The sequence below is a fragment of the Pelodiscus sinensis genome, chromosome 3 (assembly GCF_052426305.1).
Source record: "Pelodiscus sinensis isolate ZL-2025 chromosome 3, ASM5242630v1, whole genome shotgun sequence".
Taxonomy (NCBI): domain Eukaryota; kingdom Metazoa; phylum Chordata; order Testudines; family Trionychidae; genus Pelodiscus; species Pelodiscus sinensis.
This window is the reverse complement of record NC_143054.1, coordinates 99,767,047-99,789,467: the sequence shown is the minus strand read 5'-3', so window position 1 is coordinate 99,789,467 and position 22,421 is coordinate 99,767,047. Positions and strand designations below refer to the sequence as shown.

Below are 22,421 nucleotides of genomic sequence, written 5' to 3'. Positions count from 1 at the left end.
CTCTGTTCTTTCGATTCTCTTGCACCAAAACGCACTTGAGGTGCGGACACTCCATGAGCTTTTTGCGGAAAAACGGCTGTAGATATAGTGTAGATATAGCCTATGAAACTGGCCCCTTAAAGAGCCATAAACCTTAGACATAGGCCACAGTTTTATGGGCTGACATGGCACAATTAACTACTGCTTTTTATACAATATATATACACAAACACATTATATTATTACTGAACATTAAGGACAAGAAAGGGAAATAATATGTTTGCTAAGTGCATCATGATTTTTGAACTTTTGCCACAGTCATTTTATTCCTTTTCCCCAAGGACCACCAGCCCTTTTCAAAATAACTGTTTTTTACTGTAACCCTGACTCCTTATGTGGTTGAGATAATTCCTTGTCCAATGTTTTTCCAGGTTTTCCTATGGAACAGGCATTCATTTGCATTTAATCAACAGAGATAATTTTTGGACACGCTTGTTGGCCGGTCCTGCCCAGGAAGCACTTGGGAGAAAGATTATTTTTGTCTTCTCGTAGGACCTGGCACTGGTACTAGGATGCCATGGCTTTATTTCACAGTTAGATTAGTGATGGCACGAGAACTAAACACTGCGGGCCAAATTCTTCCTCCAGTTATAGATGTGTATGCCCATTGACATGTAGCTATGGCGATGGAATGTCATTTTCCCAGCACTGGCTACTCAGCTAATAGCTTTGATACAAGCCAATGTCAACTCATTACTTTCTTCATGATCAGGTATTAGTTCCTTCAGGTCCCCATGAGTTGGCCTATCTAATTGCCATTGCATGGGAAAATGTACCCTTGCTACAGGTCCCCAGTGCCTGTCCTTATGTCTCTCTAGCAGGACACAGGGTCCAGTAACAAATCTGGCAAGCGGATGGCATAGGGGCTGGCCAATAAAGTGGCATGACGATAAATGCAGCTTCTATTATTGGGCGAGTGCCAAAGGTTCCTTTTCTAAGTGGAATATCTTTTTGTCATTTCTGCTCCTGCTGTGCCACCAAAAAGCAAACCAGAGCATGCAAAGGAAAGAAGTATCTGCCTTCACAATGCACTAGCACTTGACCACTTAGCTGCGAACCAGTCCTTATGGCAAGTTTGCCAATGGACCAGGTAAAGTGGTAAACCAATCTATGGTGTCTGTACCTGTCTGCATTCAATGAGAATAGTAGGAAAGGAAGGTTCTGGGACAGAAGGACCGGTTACAAACAAAGTCATTCAAGATCATGCACATTTTTCAGTTTCACTGGGAAAATTTCATGAAGCTATAAGGAGCCTGCTCTTGCCTACTTCTAGTCTAGTCAGCAGCTCTAAGATCATGATCTTTCATAAGATGTAAATGCCACAATTAGGGCCAGACTATGAATGTATCTAGATGGCAGCCTTGGGAAGCGAAGAATACAAGCTCTAATTGTTTTACTTTGTTGTACTATGGTAATGTGACTAGATAGAATTTACATGGTTAGTCCTGTAGAATCTCTATTTTAAATGCCTGTGTGAGCCACCATTTCCTTAACCATCACCCAGTATGCAGCACACAGCCCAGTCTCATCCACTGACTGCTGGCCTGATCGTTAGACAGGCTGACCAGCCATAATCCTACTGAAACCAATGGGAGAAACAAGTGCTCAGTACCTTTCAAATCGGGCCATGGGATTCCAGGGGAACACCACAATACCAGTGCCACAGCCTTACAGCAATGTAGGGTTGGAAGCATGGGTGGTGGGTATAACAGGCCAGAGGGGGTGGCTGCTGGACCCCCCGATAGCAAAGTTTTTGCTTTTTTATGTCCCATGGAGGTTCTGAGGCAGCCACAGAGCCAGTATCTGCTCTGGGTTTCCTGGGTTCATCAGTAATCTCCCTAAATTCCAGAGAGATTACCGATGAACCCCCTGAACTGAATAGCAAATACCAACCTCTCAGCTGCCCCAGAACCTGCACGGGGTACAGCAAAAGCATTGGGAAGGGATGCTTTTCCCTAGAGTGACTTGGGCCTGCGGAGGGGAGGAAAGAGGAAGCATGGCTGTGGCTGGCCCAGGCTTCTTCCAGGCAGAGGAGTGGGGTGGGGCTCCGGCCAGCTCAGGGCTCCTCTAGCGGAGCAAGGGGATGCTTGGGGCTTCTCCAGCTGGGGAGGGCTTGTGGCTCTGTCCACGAGGGGGAAGGCCACAGATGGAAGGGGTGGAACTGGGGACTAGCCTCCTCGAAGGAGGGCTCCACCTGCTGTCCATGGTTGGAAGAGACCTCAAAGGGTCATCTAGTCCAGCCTCCCCATGCTGAGACAGGATTAAACCCATATATAATCCATCAGCAGTGTTAAGGAATATACAGGACATAGAGATGGGGTGTCTTTACCTACCTGAATGCCACCCCCTTGTCTCAGTCGCAGAGGAACCTAATTGTTCAGGACACAGCCCAGACAGTCTCTATCCATTATTTTATTGTATTAAAAGTTCTTGTGTGCTTTTATGTCCATGCAAATACCTTCAAGGAGCAGGAAATCAACTCCAATCATTTGTTGCTAATGCAATGTGAAGAGTCTAGTCTTGAGAGAACAATTGTACATAGAAGGGACCATAAATCAAAAGCGCGTCACCACTTGCAATTACCTTTTTTCAAAGGGAAGAAATGCTTTGGTAAAATAAATACTAAATAATAATGCTGCTCTAGATATGCCATATTGCCTCACCGTATGCAGCATTCAGCTAGGGACTACGCTGTCAGCTTTATAATTTGCATTAGTGTTCAGAAAGAAGCTGGAGTTTTAGACAATTTTCCTACTGATCACACTTTCAAGTATAACATCAAAATGCAATCAGTGCATCAGTCCTTTCCATCCTCTTTTTAATTGAAAGTACTTTTATTTTATTTTTATTTTTAGAGCATGGCGCCTCTTGATTCACCGGGAGCTATTATGTTCATAGGCTCATTGTTCCAGAAGGCAGACGAGCTCTATGGGTTCCAATAAACGCCAAGTGCATTTCAGCAAGAAGCAGAATGTGAAAGAATGAAGGCTTATAGAAAAGCAAAAACTTGGAGCAGAGTGCTGTGTGCTTGCCACAATGAAATACATTACAGCAAGTGTCGGGTACATTGAAAAAATGACTTGCTGTATTACATTTTTCTGGGGCTTTGCCATGTTCATTGCTTTGGGGTGGGCGGGATGGAGGAGTACAGTTTCCCTATAACAAGGAGGTGGTGAAATGAGGATGTAGGTGGTTAGAAAGGAATTTGCTTTCTCACCGTATTCATTAATACATATGACTGAAACAAAATCAATGAGCCATTTCCAAAGGTGTGGGGGGGGGGGGGAGGGAGGAACCCTTCCCTCCCTTAAACAAGGGTCCTACCCCAAAACCATGGTTCCAAACACCCTGGGAGAGAGTTCAGATTCAAATTCAAGCCTAGTTCTGGTTCTCTTATCATAGATACATAGGTGCTGGAGCAATTTGTATAATGCTGGTGCTGATGATGGAAACCAGGTATCTGGTGTTTGTTATTACAGACAGTAAGGGGAGCCACCACACCCCCAGCATTCCTACTTCCAGCACCATTGTGTGGGCAGCCTCAAACAGAAGGCATTGGAGATGAACATGGAGGAGATAGGCATTTTTCCATTCTACAACCACCACAGTTTGAAAAATCTCTCCCCAACCTCTACTTCAGGAGAGAAAAAGAAGAGCAGGTGGGGCAATGGTCCACATAAGGCCGTGGCCTACAAGAGCCAGGCTTGCAACAAATGTGAATGCCTTGATGAAACAAGGAACCACTGCAAAGCTGTCATTTTTCCCCCCACTGACTGCAAAGTCACTTTAAGGGCATGTGATTTTTTTTTTTATTGAGGAAAGAGTATTGTTGAAGTTAATAAGATGGTTTTCCCTCAGATACAAATCAATGTGGTTTGTGCTCCTGGACATTAAGATCCCAAGCAATTGCTAGTGTGAGCATTTCACTGTAAACAATGGAAAACAGGCTTGAAGAGACTTTGCTTAAAGATTTAAAGAGCTTCTGAGTTGTTATATTATGGGACAGATAGCTGCTTTATCTCATTTCTACAGCTGTTTAGTGTTGCCATTAGCTCACCTCTCTATCAGATATGAAATTATTAATTTAATGAATATTGCACAGTGTATTTAATGGGAGAGACATTAGCAATACCCCAAACCATTTCAGATTTGGGAGTGATTTTTACGTTCAGGTCAAAGGCACTGAGATGGGTACCTGCATTGCCCCACAGTACACTAGGGCTACGTCTAGACTGGCATGATTTTCCAGAAATGCTTTTAATGGAAAAGTTTTCCGTTAAAAGCATTTTCGGAACAGAGCGTCTAGATTGGCATGGACGTTTTTCCGCAAAAGCACTTTTTGCGGAAAAGCGTCTGTGCCAATCTAGACGCGCTTTTGCGCAAAAAGGCCCCGATCGCCATTTTCGCGATCGGGGCTTTTTTGCGCAAAATAAATCTCAGCTGTCTACACTGGTCCTTTTGTGCAAAAGAGACTTTTGCCCGAACGGGAGCAGCATAGTATTTCCACAAAAAGCACTGATTTCTTACAGTAGGAAGTCGGTGCTTTTGCAGAAATTCAAGCGGCCAGTGTAGACAGCTGGCAAGTTTTTTCCGGAAAAGTGGCTGATTTTCCGGAAAAACTGGCCAGTCTAGACACAGCCCAACATTTTTGTGTCTGACTTAGAACAACGCTTCCTCAGCTCCCATTCCCAAGTGCCCCTCCTCTACTTACAATACATCAATGACATCTTCATCATCTGGACCCACAAGAAGGAGGCCATTGAAGAATTCCATGGGGATTTCAACAATTTCCACCCCACCAGTCCACACAGGTGATCCACTTCCTGGACATTACAATACAAATAACTGATGGTCACATAAATACCACTCTATACTGGAAACCTACTGACCACTATACTTACCTACATGCCTCCAATTTTTATCCAAAACACATGACACAGACCCTAAGATACAACAGCATTTGCTCCAGTCCCTCAGACAGGGACAAACACCTACAGGATCTCTATCAAGCATTCTTAAAACTATAGTACCCACCTAGAGAAGTGAAGAAACAGATTGACAAAGCCAGTCTGATACCCAGAAGGCATGTACTGCAGGACAGACCCGACAAAGAAAGCAACAGAACACCACTAGCCATTACCTACAGGCCCCAGCTAAAACCTCTCCTACACATCATCGAAGAACTACAGCCTATCGCAGATGATGATCCTTTGCTCTCACAGAACTTGGGAGGCAGGCCAGTCCTCATTACAGAGCCCACCAACATGAGACAAATACCACCAACTACGTACCCCACAACAGTAACACTAACCCAGGAATCTATCCCTGCAACAAACCCTGGTGCCAACTCCATCCACACATCTACACTAGTGATAACATCACAGGAGCTAACCATATCAGCTATACCATCAAAGGCTCATTCAGGTGTACATCTACTTATGTAATATAAGTCATCATGTGCCAACAATGTCCCTCTGACATGTACATCAGACTGTCTCTACACAAAAGAATAAATGCACACAAATCAGACATTAAGAATGGTAACATCCAAAAGCCAGTAAGAGAGCACTTGAACCTGCCTGGGCAAACAATTTCAGACTTGCAAGTTGCCATTCTCAAAGGGTACGTCTACATTACAGCATTAATTCTAGTTAACTTAATTCGAAATAGTTAATTCAAACTAAGCTAATTCGAATTAACACATCTATACACAAAACCTATTTCAAAATAGTGTTTTGCTAGTTCGAAATAGTATGTCTACACTGAGTGGACCTGAACTGAAGTTAAGGCTGGCCAGAACCAGTGCCGGCAGGGCATCAGGTTGGGACTTAGTGTATGGGGCTGCTGCCTGAGGCTAACTGAGCTCCGTGCTTAAAGGGACCCAGACAGACAGGGTTCCTTGCTTGCTTGTCTATCTCGATGAGGGACAGCAAAGCAGTCCTGTCTTGGAGTGCCCGCACTTGGGAAAACACAGCACTTGGCCACATGGAGCCAGAGCTGCCCCTGGGCATGCTGGTGCATCTCATGGGGTCGTTGCCATCAGCCCAGCTGCACTTGCTGCAGGCTGCCATCTGGGAGGCCTATCGGGGGGCTGTCAGGATCCAGGAGGCCCTGTGGGAAAGCGTCCACCCTGAGGAGCCTCAGAGCCACCCGGGTCCTCCCCACCCGGGTCCTCGTGCCCCATTCATGTCCTTCCACTTACCCCTCACTAGCCCTCCTTCCTGATGTCAAACAAAAGACATATATGTTCAAAAATAGAAACTGGGTTTATTGAACAAAACTGGGGGGCGGGAGGATGAACCTCGGGGGAGACTGGGAAAAGGAGGTGGGAGAGGGGAGGGGGAAACCTGGGAGGAGGGCTCCTGGGGAGCAGTAGAGGGCTGGCTGCCAGTGGCTTGCTGGCTCATGTTTTGGGGCCACTGGGTCAGGGGCCCCGGTGGCCACTGCTGGCTCTGAGCTGGCAGGCTTGGAGCTGGCACAGGCACTGTGGCCAGCGTCTATCCCTTTAATGGCTCCGGGGCTGGGGGAGAGGAGAGTAAGTTTTCCTGGTTGTGCCCAGAGTGGCCACCAGGGTTTCCTGGGAAGGGCTGGAGGCCCCCTATTTCGAATTAAGTGTCTACACAGCACTTAATTTGAAATAGCTATTTTGAATTTGGCGTTACTCCTCATAGAATGAGGTTTACCAAATTCGAATTAAGCACTCTGCTATTTCGAATTAATTTTGAAATAGCGGTTTCCATGTATAGACACTATTAAAGTTAATTTGAAATAACGGCTGTTATTTCCAATTAACTTTGCAGTGTAGACATACCCAGACAGAAAAACTTCAAAAATAGACTGCAGAGAGAAACTGCTGAGCTGGATTCATATGCAGATTTGACACCCTGAACCAAGGTCTAAATAAACACATGGGCTGTGTCTACATTGGCATGATTTTGCACAAATACTCTTTAATGCAAGAGTTTTTGTGTTAGAGTATTTGAGTAAGAGAGCGTCTACCCTGGCATGTACCTATGCGCAAAAGATGTGCTTTTGCGCAAAAGCATTCGTGCCAGTGTAGACGCTCTCTTGCGCAAGAAAGCTCCGATGGCCATTTTAGCCATCGGACTTTCTTGCGCAAGAAATTCATGTTGCCTGTCTACACTGGCCTCTTGCGCAAGAACAGTTGCGCAAGAGGGCTTTTTCCTGAGCGGGAGCATCATAGTTCTTGTGCAAGAAGCACTGATTTCCCACATTAGAACGTCAGTGTTCTTGCGCAAGAACTCCCTGCCAGTGTAGACAGGCAGCATGTTTTTGCACAAAAGTAGCTGCTTTTGCACAAAATCATGCCAATGTAGACACAGCCACGGAGTCATTCTCAAATTACAATAGGTAATCTCCCATTCAGGTTCTCTGACCTTCTCACCACTGTTGGAGATGATCCACATCCATTCTGATTTAATTAGCACTGTTGTCACACTCTCATCTCTGTATCGTTCTTTCTTTCTTTCAGTCTTCAGCATCTGAGGAAGTGAATTGTAGCTTACAAACGCTTCGGCTCTAATACCCTAATAAATTTGTTAGTGAAGTACACCAGAGTCCTTGTTGTTTTTGCTGAAACAGAGCAACATGTCTCTCTCTCAGAAACACAAATTAGATGAAGCAATACAATTTGCTCTTACAGGTTTCTGTGCTTCAATTATTTTGATTATGCAATTGGCTTCAGTTTAATTTTTCTAGTCTCAATTACAATCTTTCTCATCTCCGTGCCAGAATTAAAGTAATATCAGCAACAATAATCGAACTCCAGTACACAGATGATTGTGCCATAGTTGCACAGTCAAAGGAGGATTAGCATCCTTAATTGTTTCTCTAAAGGTTACAAAAGCCTAGGGCTGACTCTGAACACTAGCAAAATAAAAGTCCTCCCCTGGCCAATCACTGATTAATCATCAGATCCAGAAAGAAAGAGATGCTGACAGAGAAGAACTGGACAATGTAGAACACTTTGTCTACTTTGGCAGCCATCTCTCACCAAGGGCAGACACAGATGTTGAGATTTAGCACAGAATCTGTCAGGCCAGCCTTGCCTTTGGCAGATTTTCTCACCAGCTGTTAAACAATCACAACATTAGATCATACACTAGACTTTTAGTTTATAAAGTGACGGTAATCCCAACTCTCCTGTATGGCTATGAGAGGTGGGTGGCCTATAAAAACACCTACAAAGCCTGGAATGCCAGTACCAGCATTTTCTTCAGAAGCTCCTCAACATAAAGTGGGAGGATCAGTACCTTCACGAGGCCCAACATCTTCATTGTTGAGTGCCAGCTAAGATGGAGCAGGCACTGTGTGCATATGCCTGATACATGCATGGCCAACTTACCAAAGGACAGAGGAAATAGGGAGGCCAAAAGAAATGCCTTAAAGACACCCTCAAAGTAAACATCAAGAGTTGTGGCATAGACACCACACCCTGGGAGACAGCAGCCCAGCATAGGATAAACGGTGACAGCTTGTCAGAGAGGGAACATCCACTTCTAAGGAAATCACCTTGCCCTATCCACAGAAAAACACCAGAAAAGAAAGACAACTGTCACGTAGCAATCATGCTCCAACCCTGTGTTCCAACACCCCCTGTGATATTTGCCAACAAGCCCAAGGCTCAAGGATTGGACTTCTCAGTCATCGAAGGACCCATAAAAAATAAAACCTGTGAAGGAGATCATTCTTGACTTCACAGGTTTGCTGATGACAATTGCAGGGATTACTCAATCTATAATTTAGATTATAAATTCTTTGGGCTAGAGACTATCTCCTGTGCTGTGTGTGTACAGTGCCTAGCACAGTGCAGGGGACTATGTTTGGTTGTGATCACTGGATACTACTGGAATACAAATAATAAATATTAACAATGCACCTCAACTCTGTTTTTTCCTACAATCTTTACAGAATGAATCCTTTGTTGCCAGCATTTATTGCAAAGAGTCAAGGAAAGAAATGTGGTCCTACTGACAAAGCTAAATGCATCAGCAAAGAACCAATACTAACAAGCTTTAAAGTGTTTCGAAAGCACCTAAGTGAATTAGGAGCCTAAGTATGATTGAAAAATTGATTAAATTTAGGGGCCTAACATCCAGATCCTCAAAGGCACATCAACAGGAGTTACATACCTTTGAGGATCTGGACCTAAGTGCCTAAGTCACTTCTAAAAATTGGACAAAAGAGCCTTAGTCACTTAGGGGCTTTTGAAAATTGTATCCTAATAGTCTTGTAATTGGAAGAGAAGTAGCATACAAACTAAGATGACTCACTGTTTGTCTATAGACATGGATCCTTTACCTGTATAACAACATATTGCAAAACGTTATTGAATCAGGTATTTAATTTCAGCTTGTGTTTCATTTTTCACATAGAAATATTAAACATTTAGACAATTTAAAAAACACACAACTACACTTCAATACTGTGCTCTGCTAGGGATCAGTTCAAAAAAATCTGCTTGTGCTTGACTGCTGTCACACAGCTGTCTGAAGCATGGACTCTAATCAGAGCCCAAAGTGGAGAACAAACACTCCTGCTGTTCATACAGCAGCCTTTAACCAGTACTTCCTGTACACCGAACCACCAGCCATTACAAAACCACAGCATGTTTCCCCCAGTTTGAACATTTGCTTGCAAGCTAAAGAAGGAAGAAATAAAGTTGAGAAGACCCATGTAGCAAGGCCACTAGGTGAAACCTGCTATAACAATACAATGACTTATTCAACTGAACTAACCCCCAGCTCCCAAAATATAAGCCAACAAGAATCCATCATCTAAATACACTAATACCCTCAATATACTCAGTCAGAAAAGACCAGGAAAATAGATTAGCCTCTAAACCAGGGCTGGGGAACCAACCCACAAAACAAAACCTCACTGACTGAGGAGAAAGACACTCCCCTTGTCCTCACACACCAGAGCCTAGAGGAGCCCAAGTTACTACATTTCATGTGTTCCAACCCCGTGATGGGGATGGTAGGGAAGCGGGCCTGGAGCACCAATGGTGGGAGTCCTGAGCCCAGTGGACTGGATCCAGGCAAGCTGGGGGCTACATCCTGAGGTTCCCCAGCCCTGCCCTAAACTGTTGTCCTAACTGTCAACAACTCCAAGCGTGTCACAGCAAGGGGATATCTGAGCTCCAGAACCAAAGAAGCCTCCTAGAAGACTGCCTGCTACCAGCTTCATAGCTTCAAGTCAGAAGGCTATCAGCTTTCATGTTACCATTGGCCATAACTGCTGTGGTGTCACTCAGGGAAAGAGGCATTTCTTAGGTATGCAAATCTCAAGCCATCCGGGACTTTACAAGTCAAACCAACACCTTTCTATCCAGCCAGAAACTTAGCAGTAGCTACTATGTAGATCATCAATCATTCGAATTATCTGCTTTAAGGTACTTTATACAACTTACTCTGCTCTGGCAAGATGGAAATGTTGCTTCTCTACATGCAAGGATGCCATTTAGTGGAGCTTCTCTCCTCTCCCCAGAGTTTCAGCACACATTCTAGCCCCCGATGGAGCTCTTAGCTGCAGCTCATCCTGAATATGGAATATGAGTTCTGCAGAGGAGAGGTACTGTTTCCAGTTTGTGCCCCAGGGGCAAGGAGTTTACAAAGATTAAGATTTTAAAAAAGAGCTGATAATTAAATTAAAGGTCTGAAAATCAATAAATGAACCTGTAAAACAGGACTATCAGGAGCAGGGAGTGTTAGAACATGAAATCATACAGGAAGGTCAACTTTGGTCTTTGAGGGCTAGCTCTCTATCCATCTGAAAGATGAGAGCAAAACTAAAAGGGTCAGTTCTCTGAGATTCCAGTAAATGGGCCCAGGCAGTTGGGAAACATGTCATAGCTGAAAGCCTACAAAGAGCACAGAGGTCTGGAAGGATGAAGAAAGAGAGAAAATGAGTGATCACTTAACCCCCAAAGAGTGACAGGTTCTGCTTCATGCTGGAGTGTAGCCCAATGGCTGCTGTGTTATTATCTCTCACAGCAGACTGCACCAATATAGCATACACATCACTGTCTTCCAGGTACTGGGTCGGAGCTGGTTATTCCTTATCTAGCTGGAGATTAAACTTTTGACATTTTATAATATTCCAGGGCTGCACTGTAAGAATGTCAGATTCATTTGTCAAGTCAGCTTAAAAGTGAGGCTAAATCTCTGGCATTCCAAAGGAGGTTTAAGGTTAGCTGTAGTAAAGCAACTTCATGGAGCTCATTCTCTATGTTCTTTAGCTTTGTACGTCAACCTTCACAACCACTTCAGAAACACTGGAAATAAAGAGGCAGCCAACCTAATCCATACCATACATCAGATTCTTTTGCAAGCACTATAACGTTTGTGGGAAGTGGATTTTAATTTTACTTTTAATTTTACTTCTTAATGAAATCATTCTAAAAAATATTAATGGAATAATTCCCTTCCCCCCCCACCCCACACACACACTAGAGAGAAGAGCTGTGATTTTTTTAAATGCCTATTCTCAGCACATGTCTTTTATTGAGTCAGAACAATGGTCCATTTAGTCCAATATCCTGTCTCCAGCAGTGGCCAATACTAGCACTTCAGGGGAAGTGTACAGAACAGAGCAATTGGAATGATCTATCCCAGTCTTCTTCTCCCAGCTTCTTGCACAGCAGTGAAAGGAGCAGAACATGGAACCACCATTCCCAGGAGCTAGCACCCCACACCAGCAGTTCCTCCAACATGGCTGCACCGCCATCAGCCCCACCTATGGGGGTGGACTCATAAGCATGCCTCTGGGTAGGAAATGCAGACAGCTGTGTGAAAGGGGCAGGGGGCAAGACTGAGAGGAAGACTGAAAGTGGTTCAGCTCTGCAGTTTCATGGATACCAATTTACACCCGTGGATATCCACATTCATGGATATAAATGTGTAGCCATCTTGGGCTCTACTGGGGGGAACCCGCTGTATATCTCCCTCCATTGTGAAAACTGACAATTTTTTTCTACTCTTTGTTTCCTACCTTTAAACAAGGGATATCAATGTGTAGTTGACTACACGATTAACCACTAAGCCTAAGCTTATCAGTTAATCTTGTCAACTACACACACTCTCCCTCCCTTGCTACCTCTGTATCAGAGGCAGCAATGGCGGGAGGGGGTGGAGAGGGGAGCAGGAGCCAGTGCTCTTGAGGAGCTGGCTTTAAGCAGGCTCCGAAGGGTGCCATTTATGAGGGGCTAGGAGCAGTAGTCTCCCTCCCGAATTTGAACACCTGGATTTCATAGTTGAGGTCTGCTTAAAGCTATGCCGACCATATGGCCCAGATTTTCCAGGAGAGTCCCAATTTGAAGTAATCTGTCCTACTGTCCCCATAAACATCGAAATGTCCCAGAAATTCCAATATTTTGGCAAATATTTGGGTGGGGGAAGAGAGGCTTGCAGGGGAAGAAATGCAGCTAGAAGTGGCTGCACATGCTGCCATTTCCCCTTCTTTCCCCCGGCGGGAGGGAACAGCGGTGCAGGGACACCCTTCCTGGACGCTTTTCTCACTGCTCTGGAATCCAACCAATAGGAGTAGCAGGAAGCAATGCCTGTGGCACAGTGTTGAAAGCCACACAAAAGCAAGTAAGTGGCCCCCTTTCCTCTCATGTCCAGACCCTGCACCCCCAGCCTACTCACTCACTACCCTGCCGAGACCCCACATTCCCAGCCTGCTCACTCGCCATCCTGTGATTTAATATTTATATTTTGTAAGACTTTTCATATAAATAAATTCACAAATAAGAAAAAAAACCTGTGTCAGATCACATGTCCTGATTTTTGCTTTGGAAAGCATGGTCACTATACTTAAAGCCCATGTCCTGACTCCATAGGCAGTTTTTAAATGCAACAGAGTTTGAGCCATTTGCAGCTTTTCCTTTGGGGCAGGGAGTTTGTTATAAAAAGAGGGAGGCAAGGTGATTAAGAATCAAAAGGCTGGGCATTCCAGCAATTGAAGAATTGCTAGATCATCGTGAAAATATTGCCAGGTACGCCACTTAAAAGATTGGATGAGTGGCGAGGGGGGGGAGGAGTAGGAATGAGTGTTGTGCTGCAGGGATCTGCATTTGGACCACTGCTGTTAAACTTCTCATAAATGTTCTTGAAAAAGGGACAGACTGTGACTAATCCAAAGCTGACTGCAAAGAGTTACAAAGGGATCTCATAAAACTGGGAGACTGAGCAACACAAAGGCAGATGGAATTCAGTGTTGATAAGTGTAAAGTAATACACATGGAAAAATATAATCCTAACTATAGATACAAAAATGATGGGGTCCAACATAACTGTTATCACTCAAGAAAGAGCTCATCAAGTCCTTTTGGATAGTTCCCTGAAAACATCTGCTTAATGTGCAGTGGCAATCTAAAAACTAAAAAGCTAACTGACGAGGGAAGGACGGCTGAATCACACCTTGACATTGACATGGGAATCTGATTAATTTTTCTTTGTCTCTGCCACTCCCTTAGCTAAGAGCAATGGGAGCTTGTGCCATAGCTTGAAGTTGCTGGGAATCCTGAAATGTTAATCTAAAGCTGAATTTCTGTTTTTCTGCTCTAATGTGTTCATCTGATTATGCTCTCATGCTCCCAAATCCTGCCCACCCTGTTTTGTCTACTTGTTGCATGCCTGAGAGTGCAAACTCCCTGCAGCAGAGTGAGAGGTCTTTGTTACTTGTCTGTATAACCTAGCACAATGAGTCTGACCTTCAACTTGGTTTCCAAGGTGCTACCACAATATCAGGCATAATGTCTTACCTAGCCAGTTCTTGAATAACTATAGTGCTGGTTTTCAAACACCTTCCTTTTCATTTTTACTGGTACATTGCTCTTACTACAAAGAATTTTCCCCCACATTGACAACTATGATACATATCTATACAATACAAAATAGATTGTAAATAGATTGCCCAAAAGTGAAGAGGGGGGCAACTACGGCAGTGTAAACAAGGTTCTTGCTGCTGAGAGGCTGGCAGAACTGAATCTTTCTTATATGACTTTATTTTCCCAATAGCCGAGCTCCATGGGGAATCCATGCACAAGGGTGGGGACAGAGGATCTGCTGTTAAAAGGTTCCTTTAGTCCTTCCCTTCCCACCCTCCACCAGAGTACCAGTGAAGTCCCTTTCATACCTGTGTCCTTTGTAGTGCCACAAAGGTATCAATGGGGTAGGTCCTCTCTGCCATTCCCCTAACTTGAGGTGATGTTGATTTCTCCTGTGGGGTATCCCCAGCTCTCAACAGAGATACTTAGTCTGGGCACTGGCAGCTACATTTGCCCCAGAGTGAATTAGAAGAGAGGGGAAGTGAGAAGAGAAAATGACAACAACATGCCCATCAATGACAGAAACAAGCATGCTGTAGGTGAACAGCTTCCCAGTGACCTCCAGCAAACTACTGAAGCATGAATATTGCAGCTAATTGATGGGCACAGTTGATTGCCTGCTCTGCAGTTGTAGAGGCTTCAGATAAAAACCAGACAACATGGGGAAACATCAACGCAGTATGGGAGAAATATATTTGATAGGGGAAAGGGGAGTGTGACTGACTGAATGACAGAAATTCCCCCTTGGAGTTGTCTCTGGGTGTGCTGATTATGATAGTGCTGATCATGCTTATCATGCCTTCTTCCTGCTCTCTGAGGCTCCCAGCCACCCTGTCCTGGTAGGCCAGATTCTCTAGTCTTTCCCAAACAAGTCAGAGTTAGAGTTACTGCACTCTAGCAGTAACTAGGATTTAAGAGGTTGCAAGTGAAAACAGACAGATCTAAGCTGAAGTGAACAAAACGTGCTAGCTAATTCTAATCCAATAAGAAGCTTGATGCATGAAAATTCTTACCCTTAACAGCTGTTCTTATCTCAGGTAAAAAACTTCAACTCAGAGCTGATCTTTACTCTGGCCTGGTCTACAGTTTCTTCAAAGTTCTTTGCATCCTCTTAGGATGGCTAGGCAGTTCCAAAGGTCAGCTGAAGGCAAAGGAGTGATGGCTTCCCCTTGCTTAGACTTTCCCCCATAGCAGAAACCCTTTGTTCAGCATCTCCCATCCCCATAGAAAAATACCAGGTTCAAGATGGATTCCAGTACAGGATGCATGGTCACATGTCTCTCTAGGACCAATCACAATTTGGGCTTACAGGACAAACACAGCCATTTACAAGTTGTTGGTTTGAATCCTGAATCCTTATGTTTCAGGAACATCAGTAATAGTCTTCATTAACACACTTAGAATTATAAAGAGAGACACACTCCAGGCTTCTAAACTTCACATATAAGAATGATAAATGCACAAATATATGATATGCAGATTTGGCAAATTATAACTGTAAAATGGATATGTTACATTATCTGTTTTGCATACAGCATCTTTGAGTTATGCACATACATAGCCATAAGCCAATTTTCATAAAGCATGGGGGGGGGGAGGGAGCATGAGAAGAAGGATAGAATCTTTGGTTTTAGATTTTCATTACCAAAACTTGAAGTTGCTAACAGTTAATTTAAAGGTCAGAGCTGAAAAAAAATTGTAGGTACTTAAACCTTTGCCTGCAGCAGTTAACTAAATGTTTGGTTAATGGAGGCTATTAAACAATATCAATAGACAGATCATGAACATCTATAGTAATTTATGAATAAGTGAGTACGTGTTTAAAGTAGATCTTCTTTCAACCTCACCTGTTTATTTACAGGCACTAGCACATTACTTTTGGCAATAAAGGCAAGCCAAGATCAAGTTTACTAAAGCCAATAAATTAATAAAACAATTTGTCATTTCCACATTTAACTGGCATTGTTTTTATTTCTTTTAGAAGCAAATAAAATAAAGATGCCAGTCTGGCTTTCCTTGCCTAGTTTCCATTAATTCCCTTCTTTGTAATGCTACAGCAGGTGTTGTTCAGTGGCGTATTGACATAAAAATTAATGTTTATTTTTAAATAAGTCATTATGCACCATAATCATAACTGTGGCACAAGAAGAGTATCTATCTTTCCAGCTTTCCAAATGCACATTTCTGCAACACAGAAAGTAAACAATCAACACCTTAATATAATCAATCCATTAGTTATACTGCAAGAGTCTGATATTCATGTATTTACTATGCTAAGCCATTCATATCCTTGGACTAATATTAAGTGGAAATAATACTTGATTCATCTCACAGGGATGTTATGAGAAAGAAATAATATATTTTAAATGCTTTAAAATGAAAACTATATTCTGGGCTATTATGTAACTAACTACTATATTAATAATAAACAGGATCTTGTTTCAGCAATTTTTAATTCTAACTGGATAGCAGATTGACAGTTGTGCTACCAAATCAGCCAGAGATTTGGTCAAAGAAATTACTGCCTCTAGAGCAATAGATTCTTAAAGCTCCACAGCTTAGCAGCATCTTGGGAATCCTTGTATTCCGCTGCATACCCCTAATTCTTGTACTAGTGATGACTGACAATGCTTATACTGGTGGTGTAACATGTTGAAGGAAGTTATGAGCGATTCAGGTGCAGGAATTATGAAAGTGAAATAAAAATGAGCATGCTGGAACATCTGAAATAAGAAAACCGGGAGGCTTCCGTAAAGCAATGCATTTTATTTCCATGTGTCATTCTCCAGATTAATTGAAGTCTTCCATTAATGCAATTAACATGCCTCAGCATGAGGCAATATTTTTATTTTGCAACAGTCTTCTTCATTGGAAAACTTAGTTTTATTTACCAAATCCCCATTTTTAATTTAGGGAATTCTTAAATATTTAAGATTAGTTATATACAAGCTACAGTGTAACCATTTTTGCCATATATGCAAAGGTGCAAAATTGTAACAGCAGCTTTTAACAGTTAAATACTGTTAGAATTTCCATGTTTCTACTACCATATTTTAACAATAAGCAGCAAACCATTACATTTCCATCTGGCATGAGGAAAAGATGTTACTATATGATTGCAGGCATATAGCTTTCTACAGTTTTCAAATGTAACAAACAGGTAACAATGTTATATGCCAGGAAATCTAAAGCTGTAATGCAGTCAGTATTTGACCTCCTTTATAGAGATAAAATACTGAACACAGGGAGAAACAGATTGGCAATAAATGTGGTGGTCAGTGCTCTGCATGGATTACAAAGAAATTGACTATTCTAGTGATTTTAATATTAGACCAACTACCAGTAAGAAAAAACAAATTTATTATTCTAGAATGCATTTTTTAAATGATTTTATAAACAATAAATAGAGTATTTTTTTAAAAAATACATTAAGAAGATTGAACAGAAGGTAAACATGATATTTCAGATCACAGTAAATTACCCTCATTACTTCAGTGCAGTTGTACAGTAAGTACAGCATACAGCTCTTTGTGCCTCTTCCTCAACAGATCAGCAATGTTAGGCTCTGTTATATCACATCTTTTCTTTATCTGTGAACACCATCTTTTCCAAAAATATATTTAAAATGTTGTATTTCCAGATTCTACTTTAAAAACATTATTGCATACAGATATGTATTTATATATATATATACACACACACACACGGACATAATCTAAAACAAATGAACTGCTCTAGAAACTGATTCTGAAAATATTTACTACTGATCTTAAGTATTTCCAATGACTTCTTGGAAGGATGCTCCATTGGTCTAATCCAAACCCCATTTCATTCCCAATGGCTGTGTCTACATTGGCATCCCCTTCCGGAAAAGGGATGCTAATGAGACACTTCGGAATTGCAAATCCGCGGGGGATTTAAATATCCTGCGCGGCATTTGCATTTACATGGCTGCCGCTTTTTTCTGGCTCGGGGTTTTTGCCGGAGAAAAGCGCCAGTGTAGATGCGATTTTCCAGAAAATAAGCCCTTTTCCAGAAGATCCCTCATTCCTACTTTCAAGGGCTTATTTTCCGGAAAATCGTGTCTACACTGGCGCTTTTCTCCGGCAAAAACCCCGAGCCGGAAAAAAGCGGCAGCCATGTAAATGCAAATGCTGCGCAGGATATTTAAATCCCCTGCGGATTTGCAATTCCGAAGTGTCTCATTAGCATCCCTTTTCCGGAAAGGGATGCCAATGGAGACACAGCCAATGACTTCAGTGAGAGGTTGGGTTACTCACAAAATAGTGAATATTTGTAGGATGAGATCCTTATTTTTCTGATCGGAGGTTCTCAACAATTCAGGCCTGATTCTGATCTCACACATTGTAGATCAGGAGCAATTCCATTGAAGACAATGGAATTACATGTAGTGTAAAACAACTTTAAGGCCTGCTGTACACACAGGTTGAGTACCAAATTAACTGTTTCAGCTAGGGTTGTGATTTTATACTAGTATAGTTAGTGTGGTACAGCTCTTAGCATGTATGCTGTTACAACAGCATAAAGGATAATAGCAAAAAGGTGCTTAAAATATACATCCTGGCTGCATCTAGATTGGCATGATTTTCTGGAAATGCTTTTAATGGAAAAGTTTTCCGTTAAAAGCATTTTCGGAACAGAGCATCTAGATTGGCAGGGACGCTTTTCCGCAAAAGCACTTTTTGCAGAAAAGTGTCTGTGCCAATCTAGACGCGCTTTTCCGCAAAAAAAGCCTTGATCACCATTTTCACAATCAGGGCATTTTTGTGGAAAAAATATCTCAGCTGTCTACACTGGCCCTTTTGCACAAAAGCTTTGCGCAAAAGGGACTTTTGCCTGAACGGGAGCAGCATAGTATTTCCACAAGAAGCACTGATTTCTTACAGTAGGAAGTCAGTGCTTTTGCAGAAATTCAAGCGGCCAGTGTAGACAGCTGGCAAGTTTTTCCGGAAAAGCAGCTGATTTTCCGGAAAAACTGGCCAGTCTAGACACAGCCATTATGTTCCCTCCCTACACAAGAAATCAAAATTCTGCTTTTCAGGGACTTGCTAACTCCTCCTTTTCTATTAAATAATCTTTTTTTATATAATTAGTCCCCCTAACCAGCCTCCATACTCCAAGATAGGCCTCCTTTAATGAGCTCTTAACTTCTTCCGTACTAGCTTCTTTGTGCACAATGGGCACCTTTGCAGTCTCCACAGAGCTGCCCTTCTGTTCCTCTAGACACTGACCATCCTCAGTTGCTGACTCTTTTACAGCTATCTTCTCAGTCCCTTTCTCTTTGAACATCTCCTCCATTACAAATGGTGGTTGACCTCCAGAATGTCCCTTCTCCTCTTCCTCTTCAGCTTCTTTCTCCAGGTCTTCATAGTTGCTTTGCCTTCTGGTCTCAATGTATTTGGCCACACAGTAAATGACTGAGCCCAAGGTGTTGACCACTACACCGGCTATAAACAGTTTTGTGGGTGCCACATCACTGAATGCCACCATCCCCACTGTGATGGTTGCTATGCTTTTCACCACCCCAACAAAGCTCGTGGTCACAGCTGAGTTAATGTAGGTGCAGTGAAGGGTGGTAAAGTTCATGGCACAGCCAAAGAAGATGCAAGCAATAAAGGTGCATGTCATGACAGGGTCCTTCCAGCCTGGAAAAGACCAAACATTGATGGAATCCATGGTGGCAAAGGAGCAGATAATGAGAAAAGGAGTAGCAGAGACAGCAATGGCATATTGGGCTGTCAGAGGTCCATAGTCACTATCCGCACTTGTCTTCTGAATGAGCACCAAATAGGCAGCATGTACCAACACAGCCAGAACTCCTGTCACATACCCTATGGGGTCACCAGCCAGATCACCAGCCCCTGCCAGAAAAGACAGAAAGAAAAATGCATTTACGAGAGAGAGAGAGAGAGAGAGAGAGAGAGAGAGAGAGAAAAGAAGGGCTATGTTCTTTATTTGTGACATCATTTAACACCAGAGAGACAAATATCCATTTAAATAAATGTAACTGAGTCTCTGATTTCAGATTACTTTAAATTATATTACCTTCTGACAAATAGGTAGATAAAGAGTTGCAACTGTATTCAAAATCTGTTTCACTCCCTCCTACTTCAAAGACACCCCTTTAACATATTACTCTCCATATTCGACCCAGCCAGGGAGTTTTTTTCTCAGACCCCAAATTAGTTTCCATCCACTCTCTTAGAAGGAAGGAAGGAAAGAAGGGAGAAAGGAAACAGTTGATATATAATCATAAGAGGAAAAATATTTGTGTACTACTGTCTCTGCCTCAAACTATCCCCGGAGACGAGTGCCAGTAGCTTTCAGTGTTCCCTCTCCTGATCCTGCCTTCCCACCTCCCTCCAATAAAGCGCCCAAGGCTTGATTTCTGTGCAAATTGAACCGTCTGTTTTTCATTACGGTTCCAGGGATCGCTCACAAACCCGTGCGCCGCCATGTCCCTAGCAGAGCCAGATTCTGCCTCCTTCACAATCCAGCTCACACGTGGATGTCACCCTTGCAGTCAATGACAGTAAAACGTGAGGATCCCAGGGCAGAGTTTGGCTTTCCCTCTTCATGCCCGGTTGGAGCTTCCAGCTGCCGCCTCCTTTCCAAATCCCCGGTTTCCCCGCTGGAGCCTCTGAGCTACCCCAGCCCACAGCCTCTCAGGAGGAGCCAGGCAGCTCCCCAGGGCGCAGAACTCGTGGGTGGGAGAAGGGGACAAGGGCGATCGCTCCTATTTCTAGCCCGCTAGTGTAATCCGCACACCTCGCTGATCCCTGTGCCCCAGGTAAAGGGAAGACCTCGAAGCCGCCCCGTTGCCCAGCGCTGCCCTGCACTAAGGGATCGCTGCTCCAAGCCACGGAGAATTGGCGCGCACGGAGCCATCCCACCCGCGGGAAGGGAACTCGGAAGGAGCAGGGGGAAAGGAGCTCGGGGTGCTGCGCGGGGGACGCAGGGATGAGGGAGCGGAGTGGGGCCAGGGCGCAGGGAGGGGTGGGACTAGGGGGTGACAAGGCTGAGGGGGGCTAAGGCGGGAAGGGGATGAGAACAGTGTAGGGACGGGAGGGGGTACAGCTGTGTGGTGGGGGGAAAAGGAGGGAGGGGGGGACCAGAGGGGTGGAGCAGGGACGGGACAGAAGCTGATGGCGGTGCTGGGGAGGGGGAGAAGGGCTGCCGAAGGGGCAGATAACGGGAATGGGGCGATGGGGGTGGCGGTGCAGGCGGCGGGACGCGGGGCTGAGGGCCCGGGGTAGCTGTGCGGGGGGAAGCGAGGGGGTGGCCGTGCAGGCGACGGGTGGGAAGGGACGGGGGTAGCAGTGGGTGGGTAGGGGCGACGGGGAGCGAGGCGGGGCCGGGCTCACCTGCCAGCGCGGCCCCGCAGGTGGTGAGGAGCACGGCGCCCAGCACGCCGGCCGAGGGGGCGCCGTTTTTGAGCAGCAGGGCGCCCAGCAGCAGCGTGGCCAGGGGCAGGCAGCGCTTGAAGACCACGTACATGGGCAGGCTGAGCCCGCGCAGCGCCCACAGCGTGAGGCTGGACTGCAGCGTGGAGAGCACGGTCACGGCCGCGAAGGGGCGCGCCAGGCCCAGGCCGAAGGGGGGCACCGCCACCAGCCCCAGGCGCCGCAGCAGCGCCAGGCTGAGGGCGGCGGCCGCGCTGCTCAGACACTGCAGCAGCGTGAGGAAGGCGAAGTGGTAGCGGCTGAGGAGGAACTTGAGCAGGATGTTGAGGGAGCCCGAGAAGAGCCCGTGCGCCACCGCCACCCCGATGCCCAGCGCCCGGCCCTTGCCCAGCCGCATGGCGAGGGGGGAGAGGGGACAAGGCTGCGCCCGGCTGCCGCCGCTGGGTTTCCCGCCAGTGCCGCGTGGGGAGCAGCAGCAGCCGCAGCTCCGCTCTGTGGCCGCCCGCCCGGGCAAGTGACACCGCTGCCAGCGCCGCTCGCTCCTAGCAAAGGGACGGCAGGGAGGGAGGAGGGGAGAGGCTGAGCTATAGGGCGGGCGCGGGGGGGGGGGGAGGAGGGGGGGTGTCCCAACTCCCATGGAAATCTCTCTGCAGCCTTTGGAAAGCCCTGGCCCTGGAGAGCCCGCGTTCCTGCTGACGCGTGCGGGGCTGGGTGCCCGCGCCGCACTTCCCATCACTTTAATTAGAGCCGGATCGCTTGCTTGCCTTTGCCGGGTCCCCTTCCTGGCCGCTCACAGCCCGATGAGGCACTGCCGGGTTTTAACAACCAACCAACTCCTGAGCTGGAAGGGGAGGGGGTAGCACTGGGCCGAGGGAGTGGGCACATCAGCGCAGCCCCCCCCCATCTAGAGCGGGCAAGCTATTGAGGCGCTAACACCCCCCTTTCAGCTGGGGGGCGGGATCTGCGGATCGCCCTGTTCGCTCACCCGCACTCTCTTTGCCCCCCAAATCCCGACTCACGGAATTAATTTACACCAACAGGGACCCCTCCCTCCTTAGCGCCTGGCCCGAGGGGGATGTGGGAGGCTTATGGCGAGGGGCTCCGAA

At 45.1% G+C, this 22,421-nt stretch overlaps 1 protein-coding gene across 1 annotated transcript; it reads right to left on the bottom strand.

The window, feature by feature from the left end:
• Positions 1 to 18,075: 18,075 nt before the first annotated feature.
• Positions 18,076 to 21,900, bottom strand: SLC35D3 (solute carrier family 35 member D3). The gene is made up of 2 exons (XM_075924261.2): positions 21,277 to 21,900; positions 18,076 to 19,773 (listed from the first exon to the last, which is right to left on the bottom strand). Exons 1-2 carry the CDS (start codon positions 21,710 to 21,712, stop codon positions 18,950 to 18,952), a joined length of 1,260 nt encoding a protein of 419 aa, XP_075780376.2. The 5' UTR covers positions 21,713 to 21,900; the 3' UTR covers positions 18,076 to 18,949.
• Positions 21,901 to 22,421: the final 521 nt, after the last annotated feature.

Excerpts from the sequence above, each read along its gene's own strand:
- SLC35D3 (XM_075924261.2), bottom strand. The coding sequence starts at position 21,712 with ATGCGGCTGGGCAAGGGCCGGGCGCTGGGCATCGGGGTGGCGGTGGCG. Across the intron at positions 19,774-21,276 it reads CTGCGGGGCCGCGCTGGCAG|GGGCTGGTGATCTGGCTGGT; the intron begins GTGAGCCCGGCC and ends CTTTTCTGGCAG.